Source organism: Asterias amurensis, chromosome 18, assembly GCF_032118995.1.
Source record: "Asterias amurensis chromosome 18, ASM3211899v1".
Classification (NCBI taxonomy): Eukaryota; Metazoa; Echinodermata; class Asteroidea; order Forcipulatida; family Asteriidae; genus Asterias; species Asterias amurensis.
Genome location: NC_092665.1, coordinates 750,836 through 768,031, shown reverse-complemented (window position 1 = coordinate 768,031; position 17,196 = coordinate 750,836). Strand labels below are relative to the sequence as shown.

General features: G+C 38.2%; 1 protein-coding gene across 1 annotated transcript in view; it reads left to right on the top strand.

Annotated features, from left to right (window-relative positions):
* The first annotated feature begins 13,024 nt into the window (after nt 1-13,024).
* LOC139951049 (uncharacterized) overlaps nt 13,025-17,196 on the top strand; it is a 32,545-nt gene continuing 28,373 nt past the window's right edge. The window contains exon 1 of the mRNA XM_071949867.1: nt 13,025-13,326. Within this exon, the coding sequence (XP_071805968.1) occupies nt 13,210-13,326 (117 nt within the window). The 5' untranslated portion in view covers nt 13,025-13,209. The remainder of the gene's footprint in view (nt 13,327-17,196) is intronic.

Sequence of the window (17,196 nt, the reverse complement as noted above, 5' to 3'; positions counted from 1 at the left end):
GCGCCAATTTTCGTCACTTTGGCGCTTTTTTTTGTACACTGGTGGATCGATAGAGTCTGGGATCTCATGTTGGGTAAATGTGGCTTCACAACTATATAGACCCTCGTCGCTATAGCAACTCGCGCTCTTCATGGAGATACCCAAAAGAATCCAGCTGCCATCATTTAAGGAATTGCGTCTACTTACTATTGCAGCTATAGTAACAAGAAAGTGATGATTTGAAAACTGTTTTACTTAATACATTTGAGATTTGTTGACCTTTTATAGACTCGAAAGAAAAAGCCATTTCCCGGTTGTTTGCTTTGAAGAAGTGCGCAATGCTCTCTTATGCTCGTAATCCCCAACATAACCTTATTTCGGCAAGAAAATTGCTCCTTTACCAAAATGACACTGCTACTACGTTTTTGTTCATAAAAGTACCCAAAAGAATATATTTCCCATTCTTATTCAGACTTTAGCATTCCTATAATGACTGGTGCACATTTCAATTTATTGGGGACTTAAACTTAAAGCTCAACTTTCACATTTTGCTCACCGTTTAAAATGTCAGGCCCCTATTATTATACGCATTCGAATGATACAAAGAAGGACTGTACACCTTTCTTAGTAGTTGTCAGAGACCAGTATTCTCACTTGGTGTATCTCAACATTATGCAGAGAATAACAAATCTGTGAAAATTTGTAAAAATGGTCGTCGAAGTTGGACGAGAATAGGGGCAAAACACCCTTGTTGAATATCGGGGGTCAGGCTTGAAGTATTTTAATACTTGATTGAGAAATTAGCCTTTTCTTCAAAATTACGATACTTCAGAGAGAGTCCGTTTCTCGCAATGTTTTATACTTTCAACAGCTCTCCATTGCTCGTCACCGATATCTTTAAAACTAAATAGTTATAACAATCGTGTGTTACTTATCCATGTGGTTTCATCCGCTGTGGTAGCAGTTTTAAGCTGCCGAATAACTCGGTTGTCTGGAAGGTTCGCAACGTTTTTCTCTCTTCGGTCTGTTGTTTGTGAGAAAGCTTTTTAGATTGTCCGTATACCGGGGTGACCGTTCAGTGCGAGACTGCTACCCGTAACGCTCTCTCGACGTGCATACCGCAGAGTCAGGTCCGCTGCCAGGGAACGTATAAGAACGCGCTGCTGGTTTTTGCCTTCCTTGATTTATAATCTTTTATACAAATAGGCATTTTATGTTGACAAAAGTAAATTTTGAATAGTATGAGGAATATGTTGCGAATGTCATTTAACCATGTTATAACAATATTACGAAGTACTTTTATAGCGCTCTACGAAGAACAGAGCGCTTTTTGACGGTTTAGCTGATCGTAAAACATGGGTTTTTTAAAACATGATTTAAACTACATTTCTCAATTAGAGACATAGTTAAACGCAAACAAAAATTAAGCAAGAGACATCATAAGGACAATAAAACAAACCGAATGGATGGGCTGCTGGAAACAATGCCTTTAACGAGCCAGGATGGACCAGGGAAACCCTAACTAGAAACTAAAAACTCAAAAGTTAGAGATGTGTTGATTTGAAAGCGATAAAAGCCGGTTTGTTAAAAATGACACCCATCTGGAAACTGCTGAAGATGCCTAGAATGAGCTGTGACTGTGACAGAGGATGTTTCTTGAAGTCTTCTTCATAGGGGGACATGATCAAGATACCCCCTCTCCACCCTGTCACTTCAGCCATGAAATCAAATAAACAGGGTTCCCGACGACTCTTTTGTTTGGCTTCGAACGAGTTTAGGCTCCCTATACACTTGTTCCAGAAGTAGGTGTTGGTTCGTATCAGGCAATGGAGAGTAGACTAGTTTATAGTGATGTACTTTAAGATGTTTTCTCTTCGTGATCGTTCTTTTAGAAATGATACTTTGTCGTCAGGATGTTGTTATGATGTATTGATAAGTTCTCAAATTTAATTACTTTCCAAAAAGAGTAAGGAAAAAACGACATAATTGAATTGATGTAGTATTGACTATGAGGACTATTTTGCGGCATCGAAAGATTTCATGCGCCATTGTCCCGTACATGAAACAGCCGTTGACTCGAGCATCTTCCCCCTGTTCTGCGTTTAAACGGGGCCTATTACAAAAGGTCTCAGGAGCGCGGCATTTCAAGAGGAAAGACGATTTGAAAAATGCAAATGATGTTTTGTAGGTTTTACCGCGCCGTTGTCTTGAAGCAGGCGATTTTGATACAAGTCTACCGTAAAAGCTCTCGGCGACGTGTATAGGTTTCGAGGGTCACCGAGAGACGTTTTTCTCCAAAGGGTGCGACTTTCAGGACACACAGAGATTTTAATAGTCCATTTATCTTCCAAATAAGTACAGACATCTGAATAAGTCCTCACAATTGTTGAAACGGGATGTGTTGGAATGAAAACAAACTACTTAAAAGAGATCGTGTTTTTCTTTGGAAAACAAACAGACACTAATAAGTCAATAACCACGCTGTTAACATAAGGTGGGTTGCTGTCAGTGAGTTGCACCCCTGACGGCTCACTTGTACTTGACACTTCTTTTAAACACATCGAAACAAGTTAAAGGCAAGTTAGTATACTCTTTTAACTGTTTGATTGTTTTAATCCCACACTTTGTGTAGTTTTTTATAAATGAGTACAACAATTCCACGATAATTTCATTTAAGCATGTACAACCGATTTACGCGACTCTACCGAAAATATTGCTTTGTGATTTTTCCTTTTTTTTCTCTCAAAAACGTGATTGCATGTATATTGCATTATATTACATACATATTTTTTTCACAGTGAGTGGGGATTCATGTCATGGTCAAATACTTGATCTGCAAAAGGTATCAAAACGCTTTAGGTAAACAGTACAAGAAGGAAGATCATTATTGCCTATACACTCATGTAGTAATTTTCCTTTTGTATTGATTGTGTTCCTTGTAGTGCTGAAAGAACATGTATGTCTGACTCATATCTGTTTCACCTCCCATGGATATTACTTCATAAACGGACGGGTACTTTTTGAAACATGAACCATAACACATGATTTATTTTAGGTCTTTTAGAACCTTTTTTAATAAAGATCTGCTCGCTTAATATCATCTTTAACCAATTAATATCTTCACATTGCGTAGTTTGAGTACCCGGGCGAATTCTTTGACGCCAAATGTGGCAAAAGTACATACATATTAAAACAATTAATTACAGCAAAATTCGGCACTTTAGAAGGTCTTAAAGAATGACTGTCCCACGCTGCATATGTGGTTAACGCACATAAAAAAATAACAATACTTGAAATAAACCCATTACTTAATTTTAAATTGTGATAAATCAGTGCACGAAGAGTTGAGGTGACGTTTTTCTTTACAATCCACTCGAGAATCGGTTTGTGTTTACCGTGAACGCACGGCTGAGCCCCGCGGTGCCGACGCTAAAATTCACGGGGGGATATCCGCCCTCTTGCACGGTCCTCTCACCATTGATAGAACGAGCGGTGGTTTTAAACGTTTGACTCTCGGAAGTTTAAATGCGATTTATAACAATTAATGGTTTGGTCTGCCGTCGACAAGGGGAAAGTCGAGAGATTTTTCAGAATAAATGGTTTCTTCAAAACTGTGAAATGTTTATAACTTGGAAACAATTACTCTGGGTTCACAGACATCCCAAGATCATAATAAATAAAGGGGGAAGGATGTGTACATCAATACTAGGAGAACTATAGGAATCTTTCGATTAAAAAAAATCAACTTATCAATACATATAACAGGAAATACAAGGCATGCTTTTGTTAATTACTCCAAAATTTAATGACTATGAAAACGACAGAGCACCGGAGAGCTGTTGATATTATAAAACATTAAAGTACAGTTTGTTTTGCACTCTCCCAGCGAAATTTGAACATGTGAATCCATCATCAAGTCTGTTCATTTCTGAGGAATTTGGCTTCATAGAAAATGTCAAACCCAATGCCGTTTTGATTAAAATACCATCAATACTCAGGAATGAATTAACAATTCTCCGAACAAAAATATGTCCAGACCATTGTTTGAATAGTGACGTCAGTGAAGGATTTTGGGATTAAGATCCTTTGCACTTGAAGGTTGTTTACCAGATCAGTGTCATTATTAATATTAGGTTTGAGATTTTTTGTTCTTCAAAATATTATCCAATAAGGGCTCCATCTTTTGGACAATTTGTGCAACACAAAACCGATTTTGACCTTGGAGCCCATCTTTAACCACAATTTACAAGCCCCTTTTTCACAGAGCTGCTTAAGCACAAAAAGTAGCTAATACTGTAAAAACAATATGCTTACCAGAATAAGGTTACCAGCCAAACCACCATTTTGTTACTAGTGTCCTACTTATTTCTGCTTATAATAGCAGAACATGGTTAAGCAATATTTTTTGCTTCAGCAGCCATATACAATTCAATCATGGGCCAAATTGCATGGCTCTGCTCACCGGAAGCTAAGAATCGGAGCCTATATGGAAGCAGGGCATTTGTTTGCATACGTCAAAGCAATTGTTCACATGTAAACATTGAATGGTGTTTAATCTTTTACCATTCTCTTGCAAATTCGAAGACAAGTTCAATAAAAATGTTCACAGATTTATTATTTGAAACATATTAACATATGAAACGTGTCCAGTGCCTATAACCACAAACACCGTGATTTTCTCATAATTTAACGAACACGTGTCAGTTGCGTAACAACTATTTTTCCAATGATCTTTGGTATTCGGTTATCATATTTTTAATGACGAAAGCAATCGAAAGAGGTCTTTCAAAGTCAGCTTATTTAGATTCTTTGGAAAAATAGTTTTCAAATCCATTATTTTAGCATACTCCGGTCAAAGTACTATCAGTTTTATCATTAAAACACGGGATGGGGGGGGGGGGGGGTAAATAGTTACCTCGTTACGCAAACTCCAAAAATTTCATTTTTTGCGAGCCAAAACTAAACCTTTAGGTTACAGGCTGTTGCTTTGTTGGGTATAATGCGTTGTCCACTTTTCTCGCCTTCCATTGGACCCCAGTTCAAATATCGCAGGGGCACTATGTGGATTTTCTTTTTTCAGTCTTTACCTGAGTGGGTTATAGGTTTTCCCTGAATTATTTTTCTTGGGTTTTCCTCCCACATTATTAAGACTGAAACATTCTTCTTGGTCTTATCTCAATTCGGTTCTTGACTAGTACAGTGATTAAGTTCAGTTTTATGAGAGTTCTTTCCACAGGTTTGTTGTTTCATGGATGTTTGGTTGATCACATACAATTATTACAATTGTCTGTGACTATTCAAGAAAAGCAATTTTTACTTTTAAATGTTTAAACGGAGCCTCAATATCTATAGTTCCAAAACATAACTCAATACTATCCCTTCCGTTTGAATGATACCCTTCCCACGTTCAAACGTTACCGTTTATTTTTTACGACCGTCAAGCGTTCGTATAATTATTCATTCTGTTTTCTTCTTGAAGTCGTAACAAAGGGATAATACCGTCGCTGGGTCATTAGGTAGTAAGCTAATTGTACGGTGGTTCACTAACGGCCATTGCTAATTATATAGGGTAAGTAATTGCCTGTTCATTAGGACTACCACTAGGTCGTAAACGCAAACCAGTTTGGATGTAAATGCGGACGGGTCTATTTTCGAAATTACTGCTAGACTTTAACTTCTGCATTAGACAACCACGGTGCACTAATATTGTGTTTTCGTGTGGGTGGACAATTAGCTACACAAATTGTTGTAATGATGACAATAAAGTTAGTCTGATATTGGATATTTGACATTCCCATAGGTTTGTACAGTGAACATCAATGTTGCTTATTCGATATTGGATATTGGACATTCACATAGGTTTACACTACAGTGAATGTATTTTGTACATCGATATCGATATCGAATATTGGGCAATCCCATAGGTTTGACAGCAAATATCGAGGTTAACACAACCGCATAAGCATGTGCGTATACACCAAATAATAATAAATAAGTGTCTTCCCTCATAAGCGCCCCTCTCACTATCAATAACATCCAATTTGGTTTCAAACAGATTTACTTCAAGGTCAATAATGGTAAGGGATTTTCTGATGTTGAACTTGAAGCTAATTCACATGACCAAAAGGTCAACAACCAGAGCATGAGACAATGGAAGCTCCGTGACCTCAGCGTAATTTCAGGTTGTCTATTGTTTGGTCACCGGTAGCCTTGTGTATTTCGTAAAAGTGAGTTTTATTGGCGGCTTTCGGACGTTTGGTGGCGGTGTATATTACTGGGTAATTTTCCATAGACCTTTTCGCAAATACTGGGGCGCGCGCGTAAAGCTTGGAATTAGGTGCATCGTGGTCTAGCTGGTAGCAAAATTTGATTCATATCTATCCCACAATGCACCTCATTCAACAGTCTGCGCTTGCGCATTGGTATTTGCGATAAGGTCTATACCTAGTTCTGAGCACATTTCAACGAACATTGTAGATAAACCTGACAATTCCACTGCCACGCTGGCGTTGGTCAATCGTCGTCATGAGAAAACAATAAAGTGAATCCAATTGAAAGTATAATGAATCATATATTATAGTTATAAGCTAAAACCGTTGTATATTGTTGTTTGAGAGTAATTATAGACGCCCAAACAAGATGATAAAGCCTATTGCTGTAACCATAAACCAAAATAAAACTATCCGACACACATACTTATTTTATTATGAATGTGATATTGCACAATTTTATCTAAAAAATGCAATCTTAATGTGTGTAATAACTTTCAAAAATACAAGATTTCAAAAGCAAGTTACAAATTAAATAAAACATGTGGCCCAGCTAAAAAAATCAAATGCATAAAACTGTGTTGGCCAAGGATGTTAATTCGACCTCTTTGTTTCATTTCCCCCCATTTTAATTGTTTGCTTAAACTACCCCAGTTGTGCTTGACGCGTTCGTGCTGCCCAATATCATTTCCCCGAACATCTGCGTCTATGTCAAACAAAATTCTCTCCAACAAAAATCATTCTCGTGTCTTTTATGTTTGTACTTCCAACAAACCAACTTCGTGTATAAAAAAAACCCTCAAAACTGTATTATTATTTCCCTTTTCTTCTTAATTGCTTGGGATAATTTGATGCATCAACTCACGATAGAGTGAGATGGGTCGGGTACAGAGTAGACTGTGTATAAAAAAAAAACGTCAAAGAGTAACTTCGATTGAGGCAGACGATCAATATTGGCGGAAAAATACACTCTGACGGGTGTGAAACGCCGTTTGTGACTGGTTGTCCCGTGTGTGTGCCGTCGTGTCCTTTAACAAGGATCTTGATTGGTCGTCTGTAATCAATTTCTATGCTAGGATGAGAGGTTACGTATAAAGTTGAAACTTTACTCACAGACTTAAGATTGGTTTAGTTTTTCAATAATCAATAATATTGTTTCCTTTTTTGCGATTGTTTCTACTTTCAGTTAATTAATGGACCACAGGTACATCACTAGTGCAACCGTAAAGGTTCGGGTCTTTAATGTCAATAAGTTTCATTATTATGTTTTACCACTTCGGTTGCCGCGTTGTTGTTTTTTTTTTTAATCGGGAGTATGTAAACCGTGTTAGAGAACAAGGCCTGAGCTGTCCATGCTATCATAATTAGTTTATAATGATATTTTTTAGATGCAGTAGGATATGTAACAAGCCTGCAAGAACTAACCCACACCCGCCATGTTCTACAGCTACACATGCACATGGGGAGGGTATTACGCCACAATCCTATGATTAACCCTGTAGAACGAACCATGCTTAGCCACCCATTCAATGGTTGCTGAGTTAATATTACTCACTCTCCTCAGCACAAAAACTTAATTACACAGTCAAGGTTGTTCTATCTCTATTTCTCCTCAATATAAACCACAAGGGATCTATTTCTCCTCGTTAACATTTCAAATTCCATGGCAAATTTGCCACGGTTTGGTTTACAAAAACCCAATTAACTCAAACCTTCCGTACACAAGCATGTTGATCAATTTTGTTTCCTTAATAATCTCTGGGGTAATTTGAGGGCGGCCATTTTGTTTTCATCCAAGTAGTAATGCGGAAATGAATGTCAAAGCCCACTCTTACCATTTTCTTGAATATTAACGCCGCTCGCTTACCCGTCTGTGGTTGTTGCTTGAAGCTGACAGGCAAAGCATGTAATAAGTGTACAACATGCCAGCAAGTTGAACGACACTACCTCACTCTGGTGGTTTGGTCATCGAGGGTTCGAATCCCGTTCATGATACTTTGGTCCTTGAGCAAGATGCTTTGAACCGATGGATTATAATCAACCAGTGGTATAATGGGTACAAAGAGTAGAGGTTGATATTGTGTATATAGTAAGTGTTTATTCATGTCGTATTTTGCTTAAAGGAACTGGACATCAATTGCTCGTTACCATAAAAAGAAATATGTTTTCCTCTAAAATATTTTGAGTAATTACCACTGTGTCCAGTTCATTTGAATACCTGCTCCTATTATTAGCATTCTGTCACCGTTTCATAACGCACGTTTCACAGAGGACAATAATAGATACGCTCAAGGGTAAAGCCAAAGGTATATGAAGAAAAAAAATGCACTTTAGAGAAACCGGCAATAATACATTGACTTGGGTTCTGATTATTAATCCTAAGAACTAATCTGAACATCTTCTCATTTTTGTCCCTGAATTTCACGCATAAAACCGTAATTAGCAGGGCCATACCTTCTCACATCTAATAACGTATTGCACACTGTGGAAGCGATTTAATCTACACAATAGATTCCCCTGCTTGCAGCTTTGAGGTATGGCCTAGCGATATATAGAGGAAAGCTTGCGGTGAGGAGGCCGGGTATATTAAAAATCCGACCGTTATTAGTTTAGTGTAGTTTTTTTAGAACCAGCTCATACACAAAAATAATAAGCGATCTGCGAAAGGGTTGTAGGGGGTTGGAAGTAAAATTGGGTTCAATGGGTTTATGCAAAGTGGTTACGTGTCATTATTGGTTCGAGTTAGTGTCAGTGTGAGAAAGGTTTGAAGGGGGAGTGCAAATACTAATGGGCTCAATGTATTTTTTTTTTTTGCAAAGTGGTTACGTATCAGAGTAAGTGTGAGACCCTACTCTAAAATCTTTCTGGTTAAAAACTGACCCCTAATCTGGGTCACACGGGGCCTGACTCATGTCTGGGTCAGTTTGACCAGGAATCTGTGGGACAATGACCCGGAGATGGGTCAAATGGATGCAGAATCCGAGCTTAAAACCTTTTTTTTATCAATCAACTTCCGGTTCATCCTGACCGAGAACGGATCAGGATCGTGGTTCTTGAGCGGGGCTCGGCTCGACTCAGCTCTGAGTCAGTGTGACCCATAAAAGGTTCAGACCCCTTGAAACCGGGTCAATTCTGACCATGCAGTATTCATAGGGTTAAGCTTTAATCTTTGCGATGTTTTTTAACTAAAAAAAACGTTTGATTGAACATTGAAGTTTATCTATGAAGTAATCTTTAAATGCAGTTACGATTAGCTTACCTTGGATCATTTGTCCGAATCAACAAATCTTTTCACAAATTGTCCATTTGTCATCAAATTGACTTGAAACGTCTGACCTTGCAGCTGAGGGATGATTTAAGTATCTATCTTCAACCAGTGTGATGTATTGAAACTTTAAAAACGTAAATCTGAAATAATGGTTTTCATCATTCAAAACAGCTTTTAGTCATGTCATAAAATGCATGGGGCTTTGATTCGCATTTGATGAAGTGTTTTGACGTATCATTAATCTCACGAAAATGACCAGAGCAAGCTAGTCGAAACATTGAGACCAATTAAGAACTCACTCCGCGGTAGTGAAATTTATAACGAGAAGTCCCCTCGATCCATTAAAGCTAAAGTATAGTTTTGTTCTCTTTCTGCCCGAGAAGCAGTTAAAAAGCAGGACAGTTATTTTTTGAACTGATAAGTCTCCCGAATTCCGAAAATCTCCTCCGCGGTAGTAGATTATAAAGCAAGAAAGTTCTCTAAGGAACAAACTCTACCTGGCAACAAGAAGATATACACATGGTGTTGCCGTATACCAAATATACAGATACCCAACCATGCAACTCTTCAAATCTCATATTTTTAATTAATCTGGTATATGACATCTTTGAAGTTGTGGTTAATCTGTATTTTGAGGGTTATTTTTTTCTCACCACAAAAGTGAAAAACGGCATGTTACTTGAACGGCCTGGGCACAATTTCAAAGAGCTGCTTAAGCACAAAGAATGGCCAAGCACAAGTTTTGCTAACAAAAATAAGGTTACCAACCAAACTACTGTGTCACGTATACTACTTGCGCCTGGTATCCTACGCAGCTCTATGCAATTGAACCCAGAACGGATGCAGTTGCAGAGGTATTTCAGTAGCGAACTAGTCTGTCACCTCAATTGCGTAGTGTGATACTTCACTCTCTACTATAGGGAATCCGACCTAGTTGATTCTGGCGGCAATGACACTCGTGAGGCGGGCATTGCCGTCTCGCCTGACGTTCAGATTCGTGCAAAACAAATTTTAAAAACTCATAATTATTTCAGTCCGAAGCTTTCCCCGCTAAAGCACGACACATTAGCTATATTTCGCCATCAATACTGGAACACCAACACTATTAATATTTACAATTTCGTCCCCTTTAATACATCCGCATAAAGCATCCACGAGAAAATTGTCATCTCAGTTTGACGTTTGCAAGCATAACTCATTAATATAAGAACAAAATCCTCCCTTCAAGGACACAACGCAATATGAAGATTTATTTTCCTCGAGAGAAGAAAAAATAATCATTTCTCAGCTCCATCATTGGAATGGAATTGTCTCTTCAATATAAGCCTTCTATTGTCCTCTGCAATGAATAGATAAAACAGTCGAAAAGGCCATGCAAGTTGTATTACTCGCTATAATCCCGAATTCTAATAAATATTGCCATGAGAAATATTGAATATTGATCCCCAGACAAACAAATAACCAAAGGCGAGGGGGGGGGGGGGGTGGCTATCTTTTTAGATTTTTACAAAGCTCCTATAGTGTCGTGTCGTTGAGAGTCAGTTCTGCTCATTTTTAATATTTTTAAGCCATCATCTGGCATTGTATATGAATGCATGAAATGAATTGAATGAAATAATGCATGCCTTGCGTACACCTCAACGTAAAAACAGTCGATAAAAACAACCTCGATGTAGAAATTCCATCGACTGATATTTAGACAGAAAGAGCAGCACCACGAAAAAAAAATGGAAAGCAATTCGGGGAAATGTACTACAACGGAATAACAACGCGTTGAAATGTTAAAACAATAACTAACTTCAACTTAAAGCCATTGGACCCTTTCGGTAAACACTATTGTCCAAGGCCCAAACTTCGTGTATCACAACTTCTATATCAAATAACAAACCTGTGAAAATTAAGCCTCAATCGGTCATCGGAGTCTGGAGAAAATAACGGGAAAACCCACTCGTGTACCCGCGCGTTTCGCCGTGTCATGACATGTGTTTAAAATAAATCCGTAATTCTCGCTAACGAGAATTGATATTGTTTTACTGTTTTCTCAAAAAGTAAAGCATTTCATGGAATAATATTTCAAGGGAACTCTTTCACCACTACCTTCTGTAAACCCTGTAAGTTATTTGTAAATCTGTGAAAGGGTCCAATGGCTTTAAATGTGTAAGTGTCTTCATCCCAACATTAGCCTGTGTGATTTAAGGAGCTACTTATCAAGAATGAGCCGTTAGTGTAAAACATCGATAACAATTTCTTGTTTCAATTAAGTTGTTCCTTTTTATAAATTTAGTTTTGAATTAAGAAAATTGTTGGTAGAGAACAGGACAGAATTGGCGTGTAGCGGAGGAGCAGACAAGAACACCGGACTCAAAGTAATGTGCGAGTATACTCCAGAGGAGGTTTCTGCATAATATAGGAAGATGAAATAGTGTTTCTGATCAGCTGAGTGTGTAGGTCGAGTTCCGATTGTGACATCCCTAGTTCTTATAAAGCAAGATACTTAACCATTTTGGTGCGTCTTTTGGATGGGACTTAAAAGCCGCCAGTCCCGCGTCGTGTTATCTACGTAAAAGAACCCTGGCTTTTATGGAATCTTTTTGAAGATACGTGGGAAAATGTTTGCAACTATTATTACATTTACTAAATTAAAATTCGTTTGATCTCATGTGGACTCAATCCCCTTATTGATTGACAACATTTCAAACTAATTTCGGCAAAGATCATCTGTTTCAGTGTTCGTTTACATGGGTCTTTAAGTTGTATTGAAAAACAAAACAAGAATAGCTTGTTACGTTCAGGGGCAGATATAATTAGAGACAGTTGCTAAAACTACCCTCGCTCCTTCGACGATTGCGGTCGAAGGTTTCTTAAGAATACAGAGGTAAAAACGACTCCCACGTAAAGTTTATCAACACAACACCCAACCTAACGCCACACTGGTCTTCTGCCTTCCCACTGTCAGTGTCATTCAGGCCCCCGCATCATTCCCCATCAACAAAACAAAAAATGACAAAAAACAGGAGTAACAAAGAAGAAGAAGAAGTACCCACATCAAAGTCTCTCAGGGTTAAACCAATTAGAATCATAATCGCACGTCATGTTAAGCTTTATCTTTTCTTTTTAGCAATGGCGTCGTTGGGAGTTTATCATGGAGCCTCACCCCCACTATTTTATTCGATTTTTATCAATTGTGCCGCGTCAAAGCAATAGAGAGATTGCAAGATGGGAGTTTGACCTCTATGTCGTGTAAAGTGAATGGGAGGGCAACTCCAACACAAATACTGTGCGGGCAAAAGAGCGCTCAACAACGACACTCGGTTCCGATTGGACAACAACACAAAAACCACGTGTGATATATGGCGATTATGCGCGCGTGTTTGCTGTAAATGAGCGTGTATGTGACATTGACGTGTGTGTGACATCACGGAACTCCCAGCCAATGGGGTGCGCAGCTGCTAAACAAAGACACGCCCCCGTTCCGGAGCAAGTTAAAAAGCCACGACCAAGCGGGAGATGCTTCATTGATAACGCAATCACAGGCAGAACACGACTATTCGTTAAGTGACAACGATCGCTCGTATCAGAGACACACACACGGAGAAAAGCAGACGACATTTTTAACCGAGAAGGCCAACGCAAAAGCATAGACGCCGTTCCTGCTTCTTTTTATACACAAACATTCCTTTTCTCATTGCAAAGATGAATGCCTCGCCTATGATGAGCCTTGTTGTGGTCGCACTATGCGCCCTACTGGTCGTCTGTCAAGCTGACCTCACAGATATAGGAAACAGCGACATAATGAATGAACCTGGATCGGTAAGTCTTTGCATTATTACTTTGTATATTAAAAAAACTATTTATTTCATCTTTAACATGAGTTTCTTAAATAAATTGCGGTGCATTGCAGTTTGTAATCCTTAGCCACACACCTGTTAGAATCTGCCATGGAAAGTACAACATCGCTATCCTCTGTGATACGATATTTTAGCACAATACTCGGTATTAAATGGCGGGGGGAAATTATTAAAACTCTTCCCGGGAGATTTCAGAATGTGTCTGGTTTGATACTGACACGAACAGGTGGTCTTTGCAGCGTGACAGTTCAGTTAATGAGCGTCTTCAGTGACATGAAAACAAACCAAGCGTTAACATTTATAGTTAAAAATAATATTTAAAAAAGGGAAGAGAAAAAAAAACAGACTTGGAAAGATTTGCGTTCTAGTACATAGGGAAACTTGATTCCATTCTTAGGTAATGATACGGACTTTAAAGGCACTGGACCCTAATGGTATCTGCCAAAGTCAGTCACTCGGTGTATCTCAACATATGCATAAAATAACAAACATATGAACATTTTAACTCAATTGGTCATCGAATTGATATAATGAAGAATTGAAATCGTTTGCAGTACCCGCTGCTAAAACATAGGATTCGAACTGCCTCTAGCTACCGGGCAATCTCGGTGGTCTAGTTGGTATGGCACTGCTCTAGAATTGCAAAGGTCGTGGGTTCGAATCCCACCCGAGTAAAAATGCCTATGATTTTTTTTCACAGGACTCGGGAAAGTACTGAGTATACAGTGCTACACACATCGGTGTATATGGGTAAAAATCAAAAATTAATATTCTTTATCCCCGATGCAAATTTAACATCTATTAAAATGATATAAGAAGAAAATAATGAAAGAAAAAACACCCTTTTTGCACAAATTGTGTGCTTTAGCTGCCTTGTAAAACAAGAGTAACACGTCTTTAAGGCACTGGACACTATTGGTAACTACTATAACTTAACTTTTTAGCATACAACTTACTTGGTAACGAGAAATGAGACAGCTGTCGATACTATAAAACATTGTGAGAAACGGCTACCTTTGAAGTAAAACAGTTTTTGAGAAAGCAGTAAATTGTTTGAATTGAATTTCGGACCTCAGCTCAGGTCCAGAAATCAAGCATCTGAAAGCACGCACCTTGTGCGACAAGGGTGTTTTTCTTCTTCCATTATTCTCTCGCAACCTCGACGACCAATTGAGTTCAAATGTTCACATGTTTGTTATTGTATGCATATGTTGAGATACACCAAGTGAGAAGACTGGTCTTTGACAATTACCAAAGGTGTCCTGGGGTCGATTTCACAAAGAGTTAGGACTAGTCCTAACTTAGGACTAGTCCTAGGAGATATACATATTGCATGGATAGTCCTCAGTTAGGACGAGTAACTAGTCCTAACTCGAGATAAGACGAGTCCTAAGTCTTTGTGAAATCCACCCCAGTGCCTTTAAACGATCGAAGCTATTTCTCAAGACTTTCACTCGAGATTTGCGAGAAGATATTGATTTATATCAAGGGGTTGGAGTGAGATGTAAAAAAACAATGTGTAGAGAAGAAAATATCCTTCAATTCTTACTCTCTTGGAGTAGGATATAGTGGGATCTGAGGCATTGCATGATGAGATATCAATATATTTTATTCGCGGCATCAACATGTGTTTATCTACTTGCCAGGTAGATAATTTGTTTGTTTTTACTTGTCCGCGTAGAAGATTTTTCGGAATTTGGGAGACTTCTCAGTTCTGAAAAGATTTTCAGTCCTGCGTGCTTTGTATTTACTACCTGGACGGAAGGTAGAAAATCGGCTGAGACTTCCACTTTATCGCGGCGGAGTGAGTTCTTAATATTGTTCTAAACGTTTCGACAAGCTCGCTCTAGTCATCGTCAGGAGACTGTTATTTCTTGGTCTAAGATGAGAGATTTTATGAAGTAGCTACTCTGTTTCAATTTTTACTCATTTGGTGTACTTTTGTCCAATACTTTATTTCGAAAACGTAATAATTTTTTTCTTAAGGTGTTTTAGGTTTTTTTAACGGTTTTGGCAATTTTAGTTTAAGTGTAATGAAAAATACTACATTCAAGTAAAATTGTCATTGCATTCACAAATTCACCAACTTAACGGCGGGAAGAAAAATACGAAACAAGTGTATTTACTTTGGCAAAGTGGTTTAAAATGGGCACTGTTGTCATGACAATTGTTTTGCTCTTTCAGTTGGTGTATACATAACCCATAACACAGCCCATCCATTAAGGGTTTGCCGTCCTTTAGGAGCGAGTTGATTTAGCTGTTGCATCCACTAGAAAGTAATTCTCGTTCGCTATTGGACACTCCCCCCCCCCCCCCCTCGCCACGAAATTAACAAAACTCATTGCTTTATGATTGCTTTGGAAACTAATTGTCTCGCTCAATTTGGATGTTTGCGTTATATTACGTGCGGATCTAAGCACATAAATGCCATGAAATGCACACATCGTAAGATCTGATCTATCTTGATTTGCGTTATGATTATGACATTGGTTGTAGGGTAGCGCAGCACACAATACAAGGTCTTCGGCCATGTAGAAGTAAACGTCTCAGTATGTACGAGTCTGTGTGATGCGGCTCCAGGGTGAGCCATTGAGCCCAAACTCGGTGTTAATTCGTCCATTGATCAGTTTGAAGCTGTGCTTGGACATGCATTTTGACAGACAAATAAAACGTTGTTAAGGTTATCTTTTGTAGATCAATTTTTTTGCCAAGACATTAATCCCTACTGTGAATAATGACGTTTACTTGTTGAGGCTTCAACTTCAATCGGCGTCAAGTCTTAAAAGCCATCAATGTTTTAATAGTATAGTATACATTATAAGTCAAAAGCGAAGAATTTCAGCGAAAATACGAAGGTCATACAAATGACAAATCACCGAGCATGCGACCGACTTCTGACGGTTTATTTAGTATTTTCTTTTTATATTTATTTATTTATTTATTTATTTATGCATTTATTTATCTACTTATGTTTTTATTTGTTCACTTTTTATTTATTTATTTATTTATTTATATGTACTAACCTTTGAAAGTTTGTGCTTCATTTACCAGCTTTGCGAGTCTAGGTAGGCCAGATAATTCGAATGATTGTGTTTTCCCCATAGCAAAGTTCTACCTTCATTTATTAGACGTAAACAGATTGTTTACTTATAAAAATGACTCAAAACACCTGTCGACGGCTTGTTAAACCAGAACAGGCCCCGACTTCCTTAAATATTTAAAATACATTTTATCTAGATTCGGACCTAATCAAAAATTGATTATTAAACGCTTTTTCATTCATGGTGATCCGTTTATCGACAGGTGCTATGCATACAAATAATTCCTATCTGAAAAATTGAAACGTGGCCCATGGCTTCGAGGTTTAAAGGCAATGAACACGATCAGTAACTACTCAAAATAATTGAAAGCATAATATATTGCTTGGTAAGAGCAATGGAGAGCTGTTGATAGTTGAGACATTGTGAGAAACAGCTCACTCTGAAACAACGTAGTTTTCAAGAAAGAGGTAATTTCTCACTCGAAGATTTAAAGACTTCAGGCCTGAAGCCTTTTTCTGCGCATCTGATAGTGTGTGGAACAAGGCTGTTTTTAAAGCTTTTTTAAGCAATCCGAAAGCACAAAAATGTGTTCAAAAAGGGTGTTTTCTGTTTCATGCTCTTGCGACTTAGATGAAAAAATAATATCATTGAGTCCGAATTTTCAAAGGTTTGTAATGTTATGCATGTTGTGATACACCGAGTGAGAATGCTGGTCTTTGACAACTACCAAAGGTGCCTTTAAGGCCTCGAACACATCATGAGAAGTGCCAATCCATTTTTATCTAGACGAG